Source organism: Copidosoma floridanum, unplaced genomic scaffold (genome assembly GCF_036245765.1).
Source record: "Copidosoma floridanum isolate Cflo_tuat_1 unplaced genomic scaffold, Cflo_Japanese_pri ptg000012l, whole genome shotgun sequence".
In the NCBI taxonomy this organism is placed as follows: Eukaryota; Metazoa; Arthropoda; class Insecta; order Hymenoptera; family Encyrtidae; genus Copidosoma; species Copidosoma floridanum.
Window position 1 is genome coordinate 4,126,672 of NW_028321889.1, and position 21,533 is coordinate 4,148,204.

At 34.4% G+C, this 21,533-nt stretch overlaps 3 protein-coding genes and 1 long non-coding RNA gene across 4 annotated transcripts; all 4 read right to left on the reverse strand.

The window, feature by feature from the left end:
* Nucleotides 1–155: 155 nt before the first annotated feature.
* Nucleotides 156–6,661, reverse strand: LOC149375102 (uncharacterized). Its single transcript, XM_089590476.1, has 8 exons — nt 6,627–6,661; nt 6,342–6,552; nt 3,894–6,255; nt 2,010–2,061; nt 1,886–1,950; nt 527–1,810; nt 390–441; nt 156–325 (listed from the first exon to the last, which is right to left on the reverse strand). Exons 1-8 carry the CDS (start codon nt 6,659–6,661, stop codon nt 178–180), a joined length of 4,209 nt encoding a protein of 1,402 aa, XP_089446602.1. The 3' UTR covers nt 156–177.
* Nucleotides 6,662–6,663: 2 nt separating this feature from the next.
* On the reverse strand, nt 6,664–7,280 carry LOC149375103 (uncharacterized). Its single transcript, XR_016292898.1, has 3 exons — nt 7,264–7,280; nt 6,918–7,090; nt 6,664–6,817 (listed from the first exon to the last, which is right to left on the reverse strand). It is a non-coding gene; the product is annotated as an uncharacterized LOC149375103 (long non-coding RNA).
* A 339-nt stretch (nt 7,281–7,619) lies between these two features.
* Nucleotides 7,620–9,311, reverse strand: LOC149375104 (protein ELYS-like). Its single transcript, XM_089590477.1, has 3 exons — nt 8,213–9,311; nt 7,835–8,130; nt 7,620–7,685 (listed from the first exon to the last, which is right to left on the reverse strand). Exons 1-3 carry the CDS (start codon nt 9,309–9,311, stop codon nt 7,620–7,622), a joined length of 1,461 nt encoding a protein of 486 aa, XP_089446603.1.
* A 910-nt stretch (nt 9,312–10,221) lies between these two features.
* LOC149375105 (uncharacterized) lies at nt 10,222–21,266 on the reverse strand. Its single transcript, XM_089590478.1, has 5 exons — nt 21,245–21,266; nt 20,845–20,876; nt 10,743–11,120; nt 10,303–10,653; nt 10,222–10,239 (listed from the first exon to the last, which is right to left on the reverse strand). The coding sequence occupies exons 2-5, from the start codon at nt 20,872–20,874 to the stop codon at nt 10,222–10,224; spliced, it is 777 nt and encodes a 258-aa protein (XP_089446604.1). The 5' UTR covers nt 20,875–20,876; nt 21,245–21,266.
* Between the last annotated feature and the right edge of the window lie 267 nt (nt 21,267–21,533).

Here is a 21,533-nt window from a genome sequence, read left to right on the forward strand (position 1 = left end):
TAGGACTTGCTTAAAAATTACTAGACTCAAACCTTTATAAAACTATGATGATGTATTAATCAATTATTTACAAAAGAATATTACAATCTGCTTTCTCGTTTGGAAAAAAATAAAAAAAAAAAAAACGAAAAACGACAAAATATCAACAGATTAAATGAAAAACATTTAATTGACACATCATTGTTCTTTGTTTTTCGCTTTTTTAGGCATTATAAAACAGCTTCGCGGTTGAATTTTGGCCCAAGGTTTTTTTACATTGCCAGTATCAACTACCTCCAAGATACTCGTTGTTTCAACCCCATCGATGCGAATGGGCGTTAGAAATCTGTAAAATTCATAAGAATTTTACACATCGAACATTCTTTTTTTTTTTACTTGAAGGAACTTACTTCTGTAATCCAGTCGGATGTGCAAATTTGAAAGTGGTCGTTTGACAAACATCTGAAAATAAAAGTTTCATTTTCTGAAAATTCGATTCTTATTCACTTTAAATGTTGCGGTAAATATATCTTTTTTGATCACAAACCTTCAGAGATAACCGGAACATCTTCAACTGTTTCGGGTAACGAAAATTTATAGTCTTTACTATCAGTATGCTCGAGTTGATCACGTACTTTCTTAGCTTCATTACCAGTAACAGAAGAATCATATTTTCTCTTTCTTGTTTGTTTCATGGATATTGGCTCTTCGGGGATGACTTCCTTGATGATCGTTTTAGTGAGTAAACTGCGTATTACACGCCTACCTTCAGGCACACTCACGATTGAATCGACGCTAGTCGCTCTGCGAGCTCGACCTGTCGTATTCCTTTTTTCCGCTTTACTCTTTGACTTTACAGTTCTTGTGTCAATTAAAATTTTTTCGATGTCTCCCGGTTCTGACTGGACAGAGCACTTACGCCTGCGAATTGTGGGCTCTGAACTGGAAGGTCTCGTAGTCTGGATTGCTCGTATAATTTCTGCCCTGGCTGGTGGGTTACTCAAATTGATGATATTGTTACTGGTTTCCTTTGCCAGTGACGAGGCTCGCGTCTTCCTCAAACATCGTTTATTATCTTCTTTCGCTGTGGGTGTAGCCTGATCATTTTCCTGGACTACGGCACCTGCTCTTTTTTTTCTAGTGGTGGTTGATTCTTGTTCATTTTTCGATACGGTCCTGGTTCTGGTTGGTCTTATTTTTGACAATCCTTTTTTATCGTTGTCTACGGACTCAGCTATTCTACTTCGAGTGTGAGACATTGGCAGATCATCGTTGGCAGGTACCAATTCAGTAGATGTGATTTGTTCGTCATCCTTGGATATCCATCCGGCCTTTGAGCGTTTGTCAGCAACTATCGAAGTATTTTTTTTAAATTTAGATGCTCTCGACGACCGCACTGTAGATACTTGTTGTTCTTCAGCCATTTCGTCAGTTTTCAAATCAACATTTTCTTTAGCAACAGATGCAGCTATAGTTTTCCTAGTGGGTTTCACTGTAGGGGCTACATCCTTGGTAGAAGATCCAGCTCTCCTCGTGCGTATTGTTGTAGTTGATTTTGATGACTCTGATAATTTAATTACTTTTTTAGGTCGTCCTCGAGTTCGTTTTGTAAGAGTGGATTTGCTAAAATACTCTTCCTCACAATCATCTGTCGGCTCCATAAGTGGGTTGTTTGGTAAAGTCAACATGTTGCTATCTTCCTCAGGTTCTTCAACATCAGACGATGATGAGACTTTTTCGATGAATATGTTTGGAACATCGGATGTTTTTTTTACATGTTCCGATATTTTTTCCATTTCCTCTGGCAATGACGTACTTTGGTTTATTCGGTCTGTAAATATTGAAGGCATTATAAAATAGGTTTGAGGTTGCCGTGAAGTTGTTCCCACGGGGTTTTCTACATTACCAATATGATCTAGTTCCAAGACACTCATTATCTCATCCCCATCGAAGCAAATTGGCGTTAGAAATCTGAAAAATTCATACAAATTTAATACATTGAAATTTTTTTTTTACTTGAAGGAACTTACTTCTGTAATCCAGTTGGATGTGCAAATTTGAAAGTGGTCGTTTGACAAACATCTGAAAATAAAATTTGCGTTCATTCTCTCAAAATTCGATTTTCAATTACTTAAGCTAGTTGTTTCCTAAATCAAAAGTATTTAAAAAGGTACGAAATTTTCAGCAAAACTAATCTAAGCGTCGAGAAATATGTATAAAAAATTTGAGACCGATTAACCACGTCGTTATTACAATATCCTCGTCAAAAAATCACTCTTTTAATATTAGAGCAATCGTACAAACACTACATAGTCTCATTATTTAAAAAATTGTAACTTACCGCCTATTTACAAATTATTGAAAACTACTGAAAACTATCTTAGGCAGTAAAGAAACACATACATTTTTTTGAGAATTTTTTACCACATAGTTTTAAAGTAATAGTAATCAAAATAGTGCTCTTCGTTTGATTTTGGAAGATACACTGTAAAAAAAGTCTTGTGTATATGTACCACATTGTTCATAAAATTACAGTCGAAATAGTCAAAATACCAACTAAAGAGTAGTAGATACCAACCATTGCAATTGTACTACGTTGTACGTAGGTCTTCTTATTTCCAACGCCCGTCATAGTAACTTTACTAAGTTCATCATAATAAATTTACTACTTGTATTGTTCAGTTTTATAAATCTCGTAGTAACATTACCATGTTGACTGTAAAGTTTATGTAGGATTTTATATTTACGAAACGATTATTTACAACTTCAATACAGAAAATAAACATGCATAAATTATTTCTTTATATTCGTCTAAAACTTCATTAATAGAAATAACAGTCGTGTTCACACTATTTGTTGTTTGAGTATTAAGTATCTTGCAAAAGTAAAATACTCCATCATGGCAGGCATTATAATTACTGTAGTAAATTTACTATTCTTATTGTTAATATATCAAGTCCAGAGTAGGTCTTTTTATTTTCAATGTCCGTCGCAGTATTTATAATATTGATAGTTTTTACAGTATAACCAAGAGTATCACGTAAGGAGCAACACCACATTGTCACATGAGCACAAGTTACAAATAGGTAGATGCATATGTTTATGTACCTACGTACGGAGAGGTATTCACATTTCTCTCTGATATTTTAAATTCGTCATGTTAACCCATAAGGGCCGCATATAGCATATTTCAGTAGAACTAAAACCTGACACTATTTTGAAGTTTAGAATTAAGTGGTGCCAGGGAAATCGTAATCACAATCGTGCCAAGCAGACGACATGCAGAAAATAAACAATCAGTAAATTTACACCGAAGAAGCAATATTTTTATTGCAGTGTACCGAATACCGAATTGCTCGTATACATGTTTCACATTATGTTTAGCTTTTTTTCCCCCATTTTGGTGCTATGTCAGTGGAAATTGCATTATCAATCGATAACTTCTCGTGCCTATGTTGGTAAAGATGTCATAAGAAATTTTTCTTATTGTTTGCTTTCATTTTAATAACCTCTAAATGTACTTTGTTGAATATACAAATTCACCTATTACATATACTTACACTTGCTCAGCCTTACAACTACATGTACAATCCAATCGTTTATCATTTTTCCTCTGACTTATGGCGATATCAAGTTCATAGGGGGTAACGAACAAGCCTCCCATATCAATAAAACCAATTAAATAAGTAATGTGTATTATTTTACCGAGCTACATTTAAACTGATACCTGTCATGTTTTAGATCTACCAAAAATGTGCTAGATGCGCCATTTGTGGGTTAACATAACGAAAACAAATACGGGATGATAGTTGAACATAACCTTATTATTGTATATTTATACATACGATTAACCTATACATTGGGAAACAACTACCTTAAATGTTACGGTAAATATGTCTTTTTTGATCACAAACCTTCAGAGATAACCGGAACATCTTCAACTGTTTCGGGTAACGAAAATCTATAGTCTTTACTATCAGTATGCTCGAGTTGATCACGTACTTTCTTAGCTTCATTACCAGTAACAGAAGAATCATATTTTCTCTTTCTTGTTTGTTTCATGGATATTGGCTCTTCGGGGATGACTTCCTTGATGATCGTTTTAGTGAGTAAACTGCGTATTACACGCCTACCTTCAGGCACACTCACGATTGAATCGACGCTAGTCGCTCTGCGAGCTCGACCTGTCGTATTCCTTTTTTCCGCTTTACTCTTTGACTTTACAGTTCTTGTGTCAATTAAAATTTTTTCGATGTCTCCCGGTTCTGACTGGACAGAGCACTTACGCCTGCGAATTGTGGGCTCTGAACTGGAAGGTCTCGTAGTCTGGATTGCTCGTATAATTTCTGCCCTGGCTGGTGGGTTACTCAAATTGATGATATTGTTACTGGTTTCCTTTGCCAGTGACGAGGCTCGCGTCTTCCTCAAACATCGTTTATTATCTTCTTTCGCTGTGGGTGTAGCCTGATCATTTTCCTGGACTACGGCACCTGCTCTTTTTTTTCTAGTGGTGGTTGATTTTTGTTCATTTTTCGATACGGTCCTGGTTCTGGTTGGTCTTATTTTTGACAATCCTTTTTTATCATTGTCTACGGACTCAGCTATTCTACTTCGAGTGTGAGACATTGGCAGATCATCGTTGGCAGGTACCAATTCAGTAGATGTGATTTGTTCGTCATCCTTGGATATCCATCCGGCCTTTGAGCGTTTGTCAGCAACTATCGAAGTATTTTTTTTAAATTTAGATGCTCTCGACGACCGCACTGTAGATACTTGTTGTTCTTCAGCCATTTCGTCAGTTTTCAAATCAACATTTTCTTTAGCAACAGATGCAGCTCTAGTTTTCCTAGTGGGTTTCACTGTAGGGGCTACATCCTTGGTAGAAGATCCAGCTCTCCTCGTGCGTATTGTTGTAGTTGATTTTGATGACTCTGATAATTTAATTACTTTTTTAGGTCGTCCTCGAGTTCGTTTTGTAAGAGTGGATTTGCTAAAATACTCTTCCTCACAATCATCTGTCGGCTCCATAAGTGGGTTGTTTGGTAAAGTCAACATGTTGCTATCTTCCTCAGGTTCTTCAACATCAGACGATGATGAGACTTTTTCGATGAATATGTTTGGAACATCGGATGTTTTTTTTACATGTTCCGATATTTTTTCCATTTCCTCTGGCAATAATGTACTTTGTTTTTTTCGGTCTGTAATATTTTCGGACTTTTCCTCCCAAGCCTTAGAATCAAAGCTTGTTGAGATGCTCCTAATTGGAGGTCGAGGAGACGCTTTTTTCGGTGGTTCCAAAATGGCCTGATGTGTTCTACTTACATTAGATTCGGGTAACATCTCTAGTTCCTCCGATACGAATTTATATAAGTTATTTCTTAATGGGTTTGCATATTCTTCTTCAATGCTTAGGTGCTGTCCGGATTCTTCTATCCTTGATCTCGATCGTACGTTTTCGGCTTGTATCGTTCCTTCGCCAGAAGTATTAGAATTCAAAAAACTCAGGACAAGATCATCTTTTTGTGCTACTCCAGTTTCTGGCATCATTTCTACAATAAACTGGGACTCACTTTCTTGCCCATCTTTCGACTCATCGTCGGTTATTTCGTATTCTTGAAAGCCAGCGATACCCTGGCTATTAATAAAAGTTGGTTTTGTGTAACTAAAACCAATACTGTCGTTCACTTTAACTGGACTCAAATTTTCAGTTAAGCACTTTTCATTAAAAGAATGATCTGTTTGTTGTTCTTCGCTGTGGATTATCACCAGGCTATCTCTCAGCTGAGCGCGATTGTCTTTATTTTCATCTTTCTCAGTGAAGGAACTTGAAAAACTGTAAAACGATTCTTCATCGAAATTCTCTTCGCTGTCATCCAGCTCTTTTTCCAAATTTTCTAGCTGCTGATTGTCTTTGTGTGCATCCGTATTGAAGAATGTATTTGAAGAACTCAGTTTTTCATAGTCCTCCTGTAGACCACCCTCTACATTATAATCTTCTTGATATTTTTCTTCTTCTTCTTGATCCATATCTAAAAAACATTCTTCATCAAACTCATTTTCAGTAAACTTCGTGTTAACTTGTGTATCTTCTTCAGACTGTTCTACTGATTTTTCACTTTCACTTTTATCATGTTCAACATTGTGCAACGTAGATAGTACTTTTAATTGTGAAGTTTCCATGCTCGTATCAGAAGAAAGAATTGAAGATATATAAAAAGATTTGGATTTACGAGTTAGTGAAGCGGGCGACATTTTTATATCCACTTTAGAAGTTTCCTACAAAAAAAAAAAAAAAAAAAAAAAAAAAAAATTAGTAATTGAAAGTTATTGTCTGGATTGAGATTGCAAGTATGTTAAAGTACCTGTTCACACACGTTTGTGGTTGATTCGCTACACAAATCACTTTTGTTGGACGATTCTTCACTACATTCACGAGAGTGATTACTATTACTCATTTGTAAACTTGGTCCCGGCCGAGATTCAGCGAAGTCGACCATACTCGAGTCCGTTAAAATTGTTTTGTCTCTAAATGACTTTTTAGTCAACTTTGGAATACAGCAAGTTTCTTCTAGCCTAAAAATTTTTTATATACTCCGTAAAAATGAGTTTATTTTATATAGATGTTTATATAGTTGTTAATAACTTACTGGGATTCTTCACTAACATTTTGAATATCACCCATAGTTTCCTCTTTGTTACAATTTTCATCATTAGCAAATGAGTTCGAATCATCACTTTCGCTCAATCTGTCCACGTTAAAATGGATTCGTCGTAATGACTTAAAACCACTAGCTACCAAATGTTTTTTTGGGGTATCTGCTTCATCGTTCACATTATCCTTTAATCAATTTATAAGTTAATTTATTAAATCATTTTATATACATATGCGGCCTTATAAATCCTTTTACATATTTTTTGACCTTATACATTTAGCTTACCTCAGTAAAATCGTAACTAGGCGCACGAGACTTGCACTGGATTCTGAGGATTGATTGCGGCGTTTGAGTATCCAAGTTGTTTATTTTTTCATTCTCTTTCCGTTGCACAAGTGGTGTGCTACATATTTTAGTCATGCTAAGCCTACAGTCAGATGATCCCGATTGATCCAAATCTAAAACAAGCAATTGAACGAATACATTAAAATTATAATAAAACGAGGTTCACAAATATATATATATATATATATATATATATATATATATATATATATATATATATATATATATATATATATATATATATATGTGTGTGTGTGTATGTGTGTGTGTAGATAAAGTATACAACCATTCAATGTTGAGTCCTTGGATTGGTTGTTAAGTTTTCGCCGCTTTTTGACTATTTCATCATCAGGCTCAATTACCATTTTTAAAGCCGTCTTTCTCGTGAAGATCTTCCGTTTTGGGTATACAACATAATGTGTATCACTCTTGTTATTTATTTGAGTAACAAATTTTGGTTGAGCATTTATTGTTGCGCATGGCGCAGTTAGAAAAGGCGTATAATTTAATGGTCCAAGCCCATCTCGATCGGGCTTGCGACACGTCTCAAGTGTCTTTTCTACTGCCAAGTTGTAAACATCACCATCAATGTCCCAAGATTGAGACATTGGTTTATGGTGAAATCTACGTGACTCATTGTTGTTACTTATAATGGGATATGGTGAAAATCGTCGTCCCTTGGCCGATTTCGAGGTATTTTTTCTCCAGCTGTTTGCAAAACGTTTTGAGATTTCGGGTACATTTTTGTGAACCAAATTTAGTAAATTCCAAGCGGTTGAGTTAAAGTTTATTTCCTCATCAATTGATTGATGTGGGTTAAAGTTTTTTTTTACAGAAAAAATGTGGCTGGCTTCTACGTGGCGGTTCGTCAGCAAGTAGTGGATCAATCTAGTTTTGTCATTATAATTTTCTTTGAGATAATTGTCAAAGGCTTTCTCTTCTTCCGGGTTTAAGGGAAGTTGCAAAATTTTTCTGAGCTTTCCATGTTTTTCACATGAGCGGAAGAAACTCGTGAGTAACGGTCCGCAATCCGATGGCGGTCGTGCATGGAATGCTAACAGTAGATGACCCTGTTCCACCGCCAGATCGATCATTATGCGCCGATGATCGGACGATATCACTGGTGGTTTAATAATGAGCAGATAATTTAGAGCTGTTAAAAAAGAAATGATGAAAAAAAATTAATTGACAGTTTGCGAATGTATGTTACATATTTTTAAAATTTGAAAACGTACCTAATTTGTGTTGATTGTTTTTTAAAAGTGAATTTATAGCGAGTTCATGCTGCCAGTCTTCGATGTCATTGCTGGAAACAATTTGGCTTGTCATGATGTTGAAAAAGCCATCGTAATCCTCGTGATCGAGAAGCCAAAAAGCTCGGATGAGTTCAATAATACTAGGACTCAACTTAAAAGCTGCGGGATACTTCATAAGTTGATCGACTGCTGAATTTGAGTCTTTGAGAATCATGCACAGGTCCATGAGCAAGTAGAAGATGATGCAGTGTTTAGTGTACGTTTCAGGTAATTGACCATCTTTATCCTCCTCTTCGTCACTTTTTTCTTCACAATAGCAGTCAGTTAAAAAACTCCTAAGCAAAGATTGCAGCGATGGAGGAGGATAAAGACCATCTTGATTAGGACACTCACTGTCTGACTCTTCTTTCCATTGCACTTTGAGTGGTGAACAATTTCTGGCAATCAATTGATCAATGAATAAAACATCATTTTCCTTATTGTCCTTCGTACAAGCGTCTCGTCTTTTTTTCTTGTAAGACTCTACAAGCTTATTTCTTGGATACTGAATTTTCGTAAGCGCTAAAATTTGCACGTCATCACTTTCGTCGATGTTTTGCATTTCCGGCAACAGACCGACATCATAAAACCACAACACAACTTGAAAATAAGCTGCTATTTTTTTAAGGGCCCTTTTATGTTTAGTTAAATCAATTTCAGTATTGGGTAATTTTGATATAACGGTCTTCAAACATTCGAGTTGCTGAACACAGTTATGTAACGTTTTCAACTCAGACTCGTCCATATTGACACCCGACTGATCAAACAACGGCTTGCACAAACTATCGGCCATCAACTTGATTTCAGATCCACGTTGGATACTCCACCTCAGAAACTTTAAGTATAGATACTCTGCACTGCCATCTGACCACTCTATGGCACAGCGCAGTAAGAAATTGGCACACCGTTGATCTAGGCATAACGACAGCAGCATTTCTCGAGCTACTTTTTGTTCTACTTTTACACTATAATCTGGGATGACATAATCAAAAGGTATAAGGCCTGCAAGGAGACACCTGCGGTAGATTTCATTAGGCATGATTAGTACAATGGGTCCAGCTGTGGTGATCTCTCGTAGTAGCTCTGACTGCACCCCTCGGGTGAGCCAGAACACTAAATTTTTCTCCGATAAATCGATCCACTCCAACCTCAAAGAACTAGGGCAAAAAATTTCCTCTGGGGAGTGTGGAAATTTTTTTGCAAACTCTTGCAACGTCTTAGGCTTGTAAGAACAACATAATATTTCGTCTCGTGAATGTTTCTCTTGTCGTGTGTTGTAACAAGCCAAAATGTTGTTGGGGTTTCGGCATCCAGCAACTGTAGATGGCATTTGTTCTTCGTACCATCGATTCAAATCAAAAAGTAGGGATCTCTTTCGAGTCCCGATGAGTAATAGAGACTCCTCGCCTCGGCGGGACCGTAAATCCGACGCGTCGCGATTGACTCGTTCAATTATAACGAGACTGTGGACTTTTTCATTTTTTTCTAATTCGATCTCGAATCTAAGACTTGGGTCTGGCTTCAAATTAAAATATAAAGTGGGGTTTTCACCAAATTCATCGTGTATCTTGTTTTTAAAAATTAACATATACATGCGTAGCACTGTTACTGAATCTGGTGTACTACCCTAAAAACATGTATTTTAAAGTTGATTTGTGAATATCGAGTTACATAATTGAAGGAGAAAAAAAAGATGTTTACCTGATAAGCGGCCCATAAAAAACAAAAGGGCTTGGGGTCGTCGGTGGGTTCAAGAAGTACTGCATGAGTGATAAATGCGTACTTATCCAAAATTGGACTCACCCATGTGAGAAATCCATTAAACTCCCAGATCATAATACGACCTAAGCAACCACTGATCAAACAGCCAATTTTGGAAGAGCACTGCAAGACAGTGCATAGTTTTTCGTTGAACAGTGCAGTAGCCTCAAATTCTTTTCTATTGAACTTTATATAATGTTCAGTTTCTAAAATCACAACATTTCATTTTGTCAATCACCAATACAGTTATATGCGAGAAAAATAGTTACAAATTTACCTTCACTTATCAAATTGTATGCTGAAAAGAATAATTCTACTTCATTACTTGTTGAAGGTTCTAGCTCATTACTTTCTGAAGGTTCTACTTCATTACTTTTTGGAGGTTGTACTGCAGGTGAAGAATTAACAAATTCTAAACAGGCTACAATAGGCTTATCACTGTAAGATGACTTAGACCATAAATCTCTATTAAGATCAACTATCAAGTGCTGGAAGTTTCTGAGTGATACAAAGATTAATCCACTATTTTCTGGTAAAACTAAGTCTCGATTTTCTTCATTAAAATTTTCCCAGTCGGCCCCACCGTACATCACACACGCCTGTTCAACACCAGCTGGTACCTTTAAAAATAATTAGTATCTCATTAAAGCTAAAACCATCTACTATGAGATAAAACTAGTACATGGCACTAAAAACAAATAATACTCACTAGAATAGTACATAAAATTTTGGAAATGCAACAATCAAAAACACACAATTGCCCAACGGAATCTTGAATTCTAATAGCATTGCTATCAAGCCCAACAAGCAGTAAGGGCAAACATCCTGGACGAGCAGGAAAGGCTGACACAGTGGTTATCTTATATGTGAAGGTCCATGATGTTACGTACTCACCAGACGTGACATTCACTACAAATAAACTTTTGTCGCAGCTTATCCAGGCATAGCTGCAGTCGCTGTTTAAAAAGCCACCTGATCTTTGTTCGGAGCGTGGCTCATTCCAGGAGTTGTTTTGTACAGTCTCATCCGGAACTTGAAAATCCGACGACTCCCATAAAGGTAGCTTAAGGCTTATAGTTTTGCGAATCTACGAGAAAGGTTGAATGATATTAAGGACCTACTCGGGCTCAGGTTTACTATCTGGCCGTACGATTTTTAACTTTATAAAGGTTTCAAGTAAAAGAGAGAAGTTGTGTTGTATCAGCATTCCCTATAAGGCTTGAAGTGAGGAAATATTTACATAATTGCAAAATAAATAAATTAGTTAATCAATTTTCGGATGCAACGTTGTGTATTTGTAACTCCACCTATAAACACACTTATAATACATTTGGAATTCCACTTGGAATTGCTTATGGGGTTTTGGTTTGATGCGTATGGTAACAACAAAACAATAAAGAAAGTTTAAAAGAAGTCGAGGACCTTTACAGAGAAATCCATAAAAATTAATATTTAGTTAGAAAGAAAACTTCAGAAAAAAAGAAATTTTACAGTACATATAAAATATGCGAAAAATTAAATAAAGGCACTCGATTTCACTCTCGAATCAAATTGTTGGTTTAAATCAAAAGAAATTTCAGCTGACGATGATAAAGAGGAAAAGAATAAAATTAATTTAATAAGCAACTCTCAGTTAGAAGTCGAATTAAATGATGCGCAGCTCAAAAAAACTTGTAGTTCCACCATTGATTAACATCAAATTACTTATAAACAATTCAGTAGAAGTAATCGGGATTTATGATTCAGGATCAAATGTATCCTTAATAAATTATAAATTGATAAAATTAAAAAACGAAAATGATAAACTTAAAACAGAAAAAGCTAGTTTGATGGCGATTAATGGTGCAACGAAAGCGAATGGAATGATAAATATAAGAGTAAAAATTTATTATATAGAAAAGTCAATTTGATATGTTCGTAGTAGAAAGTGAGGAAATCAAGTTTGATTTCTTAATCGGATTAAATATGATGAAAGAATTTAAATTAATCCAAAATGAAAATTTACAAATATTATGAAAGAAGGAAAAAGAAAAAAATTCTGAATGTATTTATACTAAAAAAATAAATTTTAATAAAAACATAGACACAAATAAGTTTGAAATCTTACTACATGCTCTAAACTTCCATCAAAAAACTAAAATTTATGAATTCACAAGATAAATATAAATCAATTTTTGCAAAAGATAAATATGATGTTGGCTCAGTTAAAGAACACGAAGCTCGCATAGAGTTATTACTGTAGATAAATATTGCAGTAAAAGTCCTTATATAGGTGCACGATTGAAGATAAAAAGGAAATAAAAAAACAAATCTCAATGTTATTAAAATACTAGTTAATAGGAGAATCTTAATCCTTTTGCTGCCTCAGTAACTTTAGCATTTAAACAGACGATGGAAAAAAATCTAGATTATGTATGGACTTTCGAGAACTAAATAAAATAGTTATACCTCAATCGCAAGCATTCCCATTGATTCAAGATCTAATAATAAAAACAAGAGACTGCAAATGTTTCTCCACGTTAGATTCCCTCTAGAGTTTTCCCTGGCTTGCTGGGGATTAGCGGATCCGATGCACCAGGCAGGGATCGCCGGCCTAACCGACGAGGAGTGGTTCCTGAAACATGAGACTTCTCCGGGGATGCTAAATAACCTGGATCCGATGCTTCGGCAGAGGTCGCCGGCTTCACCGGTGAGGAGTGAACGTTCTGAAATATGGAGTCCTCCCCGGGGAAAGGCTACACAGTGGCGAGTAGACCCGATGCAACGTTGGTGCAAAGAGTGTCAGATTAACTGGCAAGGTGTCTCACCGAAGATACTCACACTGTGCCCATGGATTAGGTGTAACATCAGTAAAAGGGTTGGAAAATGGGTGCGGCAATACATCCCTACACATAGGTGGTGAGCGGGTAGCCCCGGCGACTTGGCCTAAGAACTATCGAGGTAAACTGGGTAAAAAAAAATAAAATAAGGTGTAAGATAAATGAAAAACAAGGAAAGCGGCCATGGACAACCATAGCACATGAATGCGTAAAGAAATGTAATTAAACAGAACATACAGTTACCGGTTTTGCACCAGTGTTACTTTTAGAAGGTAAAACTATCACGATCCTACCGAAAAAACTAAGAGAAGAAAAAACACTAACAGAATTACAAGCAAGGCATACTATTAACATACGTAGTTAAAAAATCTGTTACAGTCGAAGAAGCCTGACATGATTACAATGACCTAAATAGCAGAAACAAGAGATCAAGATTCTCCGATTTCCCTGGACTAGAGGAGGGGGAGACAATATGCAAGATCTTATCAAAGCAACTGATGAACTTCACAGCAAAAGTGCTCCAACGCTTCGAATACTCCTAAAAAGATATTAACACGCCCAAAGAAAAGCAGCTCACCCACCAGGCCTCCTTTTACAACTTCTCGAAAGCTAACCCAATTAAAACAACAACATAAAGACGCCCTTATTTGCCCAAATGGACAATCAAAATTCACGTCCACAACATTTCCCACCTAAAACCTCACTCTTAATACACAGCATCACAGCTCGACTTTAGCTCACAAAAACTCCTCTACAAATGGCAAACTTCTGCGGTATCACTGCCAATGACGTCTTACTACCCATAGAGAATAACGTCGACTTTTTATCTCCAAACACAAACCTTATCCAAGTATCCATTATCGAGGGGCACTTAAAATAAATTTAAAATAATTAAAATAAAAATATATAAATTGTTTGTAATAACATTCTTATTATTATAAATTAAAATAATGATAAAAGTATATAGAAGAGGTTAGGGGTAATGGGCACTGCATGTATACCACCTTGCATGAGCGTATGCAACAGCCCTGGTATACACACAATCCATGCAGTCTGATAGCATGACATGCACTTTCCACACCATGCTTGCAGTGTGCGCTCAGAAATTACGACAGGTGGACATTACGGTGCTTTCACGTGTGCTCCAGGCCGTGCTCCACAGTCGCGGTCGTGCTATCACAATGCTATCGGGGTGAGTATATATACTTTATAGAATAAGTATTGGGTCATGGACAAAATTTTCACAGACAGAATTTCCGCCAATATTTCCAAGTACAAAATACCGTTATCAGTCGATAAATGTATCAAGCTAACTATACTCGAGAAGTCATAAATTTTAATGCTGAACTTTTTAGATGTTTACAAAACAAAATGAAAGCTTTTTTAATTTTTTCTTTTTAGTTCCTTAGCTAGATCGTTTGGTATAAGAATTATAAAGAAAATGGAGGTATGCATTTATTTTGTAAATCATGGTATTAAAATATAGTCCGGGAGCCAGGGTACTTTTCGTAGCCGATGGAGGTCTATGGTTGCACCAAAGTTTTTTTTATGTGTTTTGATGCGCTGAATCCGATTTTCGAAGGTGCTTGGCTGTAAAGTTGGCCGATTAATTGTTATAAACATTTTTTACAAACAAATAAGAAATTTTCATTTTTTTGACATAAAAAAATTTTTTTTAGATTTTTTGGCCAATTTTAAGACAAAAAGTATTCTTGTCATTTTTTCGTAAAACCCTTCGTTTACGAGTAAAAAATTCACGAAGTTTCGAAAAACAGGGTTTTTCACGAAATTCGACCATACGTTGCACATTTATTAATGCATATTTTTTAATCCAACACGGCTTAAAACTTTCGTATAATATAGTACTACAATAATATGGAATGAGCAATGTATGATTTGAATTGGATTTTTATCTAGCAATGCCTCATCGTTAGGTCTATTGCGCGCTTACGCGGTAAGTATGTACTGGAGACCACGCATGAGAGTTCATTATGTTTATTTATAAAGAGCTGCATTTAAACTTTCTTCCGATATTTTCACTCCTTATTTAAATGTCTAAGGATGCACATCATAAAAATTGTTAGGTAGCATATTGTTAAACAATTTGTTTAAACCAAATTTTTTTTTTTTATTTTTGAAAAAAATTTTTTTTTATTTATCTATCATGTTTTTAGCAACAAGAATCTAATAAATGCATAAATAATTCCCAATAACCCAAATATCTGCGTTATCTACAATTTGTACATTTTACAACATGAAGCATTTAGGTGACATATTAACTTAAATTAACTGAATTCTTAGTCTCAGTTTATCATTTGCATTGCATAAACTTGTTTTACTACTTACCCTTTTTCCTTTTTACAGTAGAATATCGGAAGAAAGTTTAAATGCAGCTCTTTATAAATAAACATAATGAACTCTCATGCGTGGTCTCCAGTACATACTTACCGCGTAAGCGCGCAATAGACCTAACGATGAGGCATTGCTAGATAAAAATCCAATTCAAATCATACATTGCTCATTCCATATTATTGTAGTACTATATTATACGAAAGTTTTAAGCCGTGTTGGATTAAAAAATATGCATTAATAAATGTGCAACGTATGGTCGAATTTCGTGAAAAACCCTGTTTTTCGAAACTTCGTGAATTTTTTACTCGTAAACGAAGGGTTTTACGAAAAAATGACAAGAATACTTTTTGTCTTAAAATTGGCCAAAAAATCTAAAAAAAATTTTTTTATGTCAAAAAAATGAAAATTTCTTATTTGTTTGTAAAAAATGTTTATAACAATTAATCGGCCAACTTTACAGCCAAGCACCTTCGAAAATCGGATTCAGCGCATCAAAACACATAAAAAAAACTTTGGTGCAACCATAGACCTCCATCGGCTACGAAAAGTACCCTGGCTCCCGGACTAATAAGAGCAGCAAATGAGATATCATGGTATTTGCAATACTGTATCATATCATATGATGTTTGAAAAAAAATTGTCATTTTCTAAAGTATTTAATTTAAATAATATTTAGTTTATTGAACATTAAAACTATATAGCATATGATATTTTACGCAAAAAGTCCCATGTACATTAGTGTACACACATGTTTATCCGTTGTTATGTCAAACAACTTGAAAAAAATAATTTAAAATTCTTAATGTTTAAGTTAAAAAATCTCAACTAGGGCGTGAAAGTATCGCATCTATCAATTCGTATTTATCAATTTTTGTTTAATGACCCATATACATTTGCATAGACAGACACACAGACACATATTGATTTATTTGTTTAATTATTTATAAATCTAATACTTCATAGGCTCGATGGATTAGACAAATACTTTGCTTATGAAAATGTTCATATAACTATGCAGCGAGCCCAACATAAAGTGAAACATACATCTATTTGCAAGCGCTACGATTCAATTAAAGAATTCGGCAAGCAGATGCAGGAAAATCCATCGCTCTTAAAGTTTATTGATAAAAAAGGCAATAAAACTTCCCTCTCTGCAGAGTTGTTAAACTCTTCATCTCATGGATACCACGTTATTCTCTATGACAAGGATTTTTTGAATAAGTTTAATGAAGAAAATAGTATATTTGTAGACGCTACATTTAAGACGAGTCCAAATATTAATGGAGTGCACCAAATTTTAACCATTATGAGCAAGAAATATAATTCGGTAAAGAAGCTATTTTTTATCACCATATTTTATTATGTTAATTCTTGAGGTGAATTATTACCTTTGTGAAAGTTGAGCAGCTATTGCACCTAAATTAAAATTCATGGTAAAGTATTACTCAACGGATCTACTATTTGAATTTCAAAGCATGTTGCCGACCAAAGTCGAAAAAATGCATTCAAATTTTAAATTCTAGAGTTAGTCTTATAAGGCATTATTATTATTTCACCCAAATTTTTAGCTTTTTTTGGCTAAAAGTCGAGCCATATGTTACAAAAAAACTAGGAGCAGGTTGTTTGATTAATCTTTTTTCTAAGAAAGTCCGAAACTCGGGGCTAACCTCAGTACGTAAACAAGCGGATTCGTATCTATGTAGGTATATATATTGAGCCTGCTACTCAATATTTTCAAGTGTGATAGTCTATAATGTCACACAAATGGATAGGACAAGCATGATGAGCCACCTTAAATCTATATAATTATCTATGGACGCGTTCGCAAATCGTATGTATATATTTGTATTGAAAGATTTACGTTGAAAAAAAAATTCTGTTAGAAAAGATTTATTGCTCTCACAGGGCAGAGCAATCTTCCAATCATATTTTATTTTAAAATTTCTGTTACCTCACCCAAAAATGGCTCTTCTCTCTTTACTACCGAAAATGCATTATTGTTCAATTATTCAACATAAGAATCTGTTGAAAAAATTACCGAATGGGTTTAAAGTTGTCTAGTTTCACATTATAAATAAATATTATTAATACTCTTTTTTTCATAATGTTGAATATTAAGTTAACATAGTAATTTATAATAAAAAAAAAATTAAATCTTCAGCTCCAATAGAACCGGAATTATGAATTTTTGAAAATTAGTCTTCAAGTTAAAAACTCGCTTTCATCGAATTTTCGACCGCTTATATTATCTAAAATACGTAAAAAAAAAAAAACCTCGAACTTTTATGTTTTTTGCTAAAAGTAGAGTCTAGAAAAAAAAATTCAGCCAATTCTGAGATGTGTTGGTCAAAAAGTGCTCGGTTTTTAAAAGAATGACCCATTTACGTACATCAGCGTTGGTATTCTGATACCGTCTGTCATTTATAACCATGAAGCCAATTTTTACGTCTTTCTCGGCAAATATCTTTGGAAAGTGCCCCATTACAGGCTTGCTAACATAGAGAAAGAAACTTAGTAGGTTAAAAAATATGACCATACATTTATAAAGCGCAAAAATGTAGTATATATATCGTTCGATTTTTGGAAAAATCACGCATTCTGACTAACGACATCATGAGCCTTGTGAAAAATAATTAGATTTATAATATCAAAAAACATTGAAAAATGCCAAGTTAAAAAATAAATTAAAAATAATCACACAATGCCTAATAGCATCCGTGTAACAACGATATCCTCACACATAAAAAAAAAAAAAAAAAATTTTAATCATCAATCATAATTAAATAATTTATATACATTATTTATGTTTTGAATGTATACCATTTCTCTTGCACTCACGCATTAACAAATGTTATAATTGGTTGGAAAAAAGCTCTAAGCCATTCGAAACTTGTTGATGCTGTTTTTAACCATTCATAACTAGATCGGTAGTAGAAGTTGTAAGCAAATAAAAAATTGACAAAACTCATAACTTATCATTTTTACAGTTTTAAGTGTTAAATTGCATAGATGCATTAAATTCCTAAATCTTTTTAAAATTCGTAATTAATTTTTAATTATTAATAAGTTTTTAACTCTTTAATGTTTAAACTGCCAAGTAATATATTATTATAAATAAGTTTTAACCTACCAATCATGTCCAGTGTAATAAATATTGTAAAAAAAATCGATTACGTCTTATATAATTTTAAAATTTTTTAATTCCTGATCACTATTTTTCATGAATTTTACATATATGCAAGTTAAACTATTGAAATTTAGCATATTTTTATTTTAGGCTGTAATACGAAAAGCTAACTCAAAAAAATATAGGATATATTTGAGACAAAATAATAAGGAGAACAATAATATTGGCTATGAAATTATGAAGAAAATTTTGTTAATACCACTTTTTCCAGCTGATAAAGCTGAAAAAGCATTTAAAATAATAAGAAAACTTTTAAAAAAAAGTTTTAAAAATGATCAGAAGAAATTAGCCAAATGGAAAAGATTTTGGGATGTTTACTTTCGAAATGAATGGATGGTTAAAGTTACTCCGGAAGTATTTAGCATATTTAATATGGTAGATAGAACCAATAATAAACTTGAATCCTATCACAAGATTTTGAATTCGAAGTTGAGAACCAAACCAAGTACAGATATATTCATAGGTGAGTATGTGTCTACAAGATAGTTCTATTGATATAATTATCGTTCAGATATAAATAAAACAAACAAACAAGTAAATTTTAACTGGAAAATAATTTAGTGTATACAAGTGTTTAAGGACAGTCCGGAAAAAATTTAAGTTCTTTCCTTGTCGACTGTCTGTCAATCCTTTCGTTCCTAAAAAAATTAGTAGGATAAATTATTTATTGTAAGTGCAATAAGTTATCCATAGAACGGTATGGTTAAACGAGTAAAACTATTGTGAACTAATCGGAAATATTAAAGCGATATGTGGTGATATTTGTATAATCAACTTTTATCAATGCAATTGATTGACGAAAGAAGAAGTATCATGCATTTTTTTTTTTAAATAAATATGAGGCCTGACTTAAGTGAGATTAATCATGACTTCGAAATAAAAGACAACTATTCGTCGTTCGTTTAACATCTGATTATAAACCTTTCTCATCTAACTTTAAATCAATCTTAACAAGTCTGAGTCAGAATTAACCTCCGAGTTGCGTCGGAAACCCACCACTGTCCAGTGCAGCGGTGCTTTATACCAAATGGATCCAATATGTATCCAAAACTGAGAACACAATCATCCATTTCCTTTAACATCTTTCTATTCGATGTTACTATAAACACATATATAGATGTTACGGGTATATGCGTTTCACGTATTCATGTGATGTCATCATCCAGTACTTTATACCAAATGGACCCATTATGGATCCAAAATTGCGAACACAACCATCCATTTCCTTTAACATCTTTCTATTCGATGTCAGTGTAAGCACATGTATATATATATATAAAAACACATGGTATTAGCCACGATGTAAAAATACAAGGTGCGGCCCGCGCGGCGTTGCGCATCCATTTTGATTGATCAATGCTTCCACCATGATGTAAGAATATAAGGTGTGGCGTTCCAAAGTCTCATTTTCGTGCCGTTCTGCGCCTTTCAACACGACGCCATATTGGAGGGAGATGTGACTACTACAGCGGCGAAGAGCCTGTACAATGAAACGAAGCCGCTAAAGTTGAAACTAAAACTTATCCCATGCACGCATCTCACCTCGAATTGAGATATATATATTTATATATTTGTGTATATATACGTAAACTGATCATTGTTTACCTGTTTATTTAGTTTTTTCTGTGCAAATATTGCCAAATTGGGTGTTTGGTCACTGAAACAACTGAATTGAAAATATTGAAATAAAAAATATATATTGTTTCAGGAGTTTCTTGATGTTAATACGCTTTATATTTTAAAAGCTATTGAAATTCGCAGACAGACATGGCGGTGCGATGGAAGCGTTCCTGATTGGTCAATCAAAATGGATGTGCAACGCCACACATTATATTTCTTACATCATGGCTTCCACCGCGCCGCCATGTCTGTCTGCGGATTTCAAAAGTTTTTAAAATATAAAACATATATTAGCATCAAGAAACTCGTGAAACAATGTATATTTTTTGCTTCAATACTTTCATTCCAGTTATTATAGTGACCAAACACCCAATTCGGCAATATTTGCACATAAAAAACTGAACAAACAGGTAAACGATGATCAGTTTACGTATATATGTACAAATATATAAATATATATATCTCAATTCGAGGTGAGATGCATGGGATAAGTTTTAGTTTCAACTTAAGCGGCTTCGTTTCATTGTACAGGCTCTTCGCCGCTGTAGTATATAGCCACGTCTCCCTCAAATATGGCGTCGCAATGGAAGGCGCAGAACGGCACGAAAATGAGACGTCGGAACGCCGCACCGCGTATTTTTACATCATGGTATTAGCTAGTAGCTACAGCTACATAAAGTTGCGTTCGAAAATTAATCTATTTTGCAATATGTAAATATTTCTTTACCTCAAAATTGATAGAAAATGCTTCTTTCTTTTACTTCTCAAGTTAAAAATCATGCGGCCGGTTTTTTCCGGAATATGCTCGAACATTTGAATGGAAGTCGACTTACCTCGCAGCTGGTTTCTGTAAGTTGATTCATTTCTATACCACAAAAAAACCTTATAACTTGTCAATGTCAATATTTTTAAACAAGTTTCGAGGGTACAAACGTTGCTTCCCGCGAAAATGAAATAGGGCTAATTTGAAATAAGCGACGGAAATACAGTTACACAAACGTGTTTTGCAAATGTTCTTGAAAAATTTTACGAGTGTTAATAAAAAAAAGGCAAATTTACTAGTTGATAAAAAAACAGTTCTAAACTTTGATCACGACTCAACAATTACGATTTACTGCCACGTAGAATCACACTGCTAACGAACGTTATACTTAAGCTGATGAAAACTGAATGCTATAACTTTCTTCACAACTTCACGCGATGTACTATTATATTATGTGTGCTTGTGCTTACTCTGACAATGTGTGATAATGACTTGACAACAAATGGATGGACGACAAGTGTGCAAGTTGTCGTTCATCTATTTGCTGTCACATCATTAAAGCTTATCCTGATAATGTGTTGATAATGATGTGACAACAAATAGCTGGATTTGTTACACAACGCTCGACTACCATATTAGTGGCGGTAAAGACGAAAAGTATATGTATCCAATACCTTTAGTATTTTAGTATACAACGTGATATTTGCGCACACTACTGAATAACATTTTTTTAGTAAAAAATAATATAATTTTAGTATA

Bases quoted from the DNA above. Each gene is read 5' to 3' on its own strand.
- LOC149375102 (XM_089590476.1), bottom strand. From the start codon at position 6,661: ATGGGTGATATTCAAAATGTTAGTGAAGAATCCCA. The intron at 6,256-6,341 runs GTACTTTAACAT...TTTTTTTTGTAG, and splicing joins CCACAAACGTGTGTGAACAG to GAAACTTCTAAAGTGGATAT. The intron at 1,811-1,885 runs GTAATGTAGAAA...CAATATTTACAG, and splicing joins CTTGGAACTAGATCATATTG to ACCGAATAAACCAAAGTACG.
- LOC149375104 (XM_089590477.1), bottom strand. From the start codon at position 9,311: ATGCCTAATGAAATCTACCGCAGGTGTCTCCTTGCAGGCCTTATACCT. The intron at 8,131-8,212 runs GTACGTTTTCAA...CTTTTTTAACAG, and splicing joins AAACAATCAACACAAATTAG to CTCTAAATTATCTGCTCATT. The intron at 7,686-7,834 runs GTAGAAGCCAGC...TTTTGCAAACAG, and splicing joins ACTTGCTGACGAACCGCCAC to CTGGAGAAAAAATACCTCGA.
- LOC149375105 (XM_089590478.1), bottom strand. From the start codon at position 20,874: ATGAATCAACTTACAGAAACCAGCTGCGAG. The intron at 11,121-20,844 runs GTAAGTCGACTT...CCTTTCTCGTAG, and splicing joins TTACAGAAACCAGCTGCGAG to ATTCGCAAAACTATAAGCCT. The intron at 10,654-10,742 runs GTGAGTATTATT...TTATTTTTAAAG, and splicing joins AAATTTTATGTACTATTCTA to GTACCAGCTGGTGTTGAACA.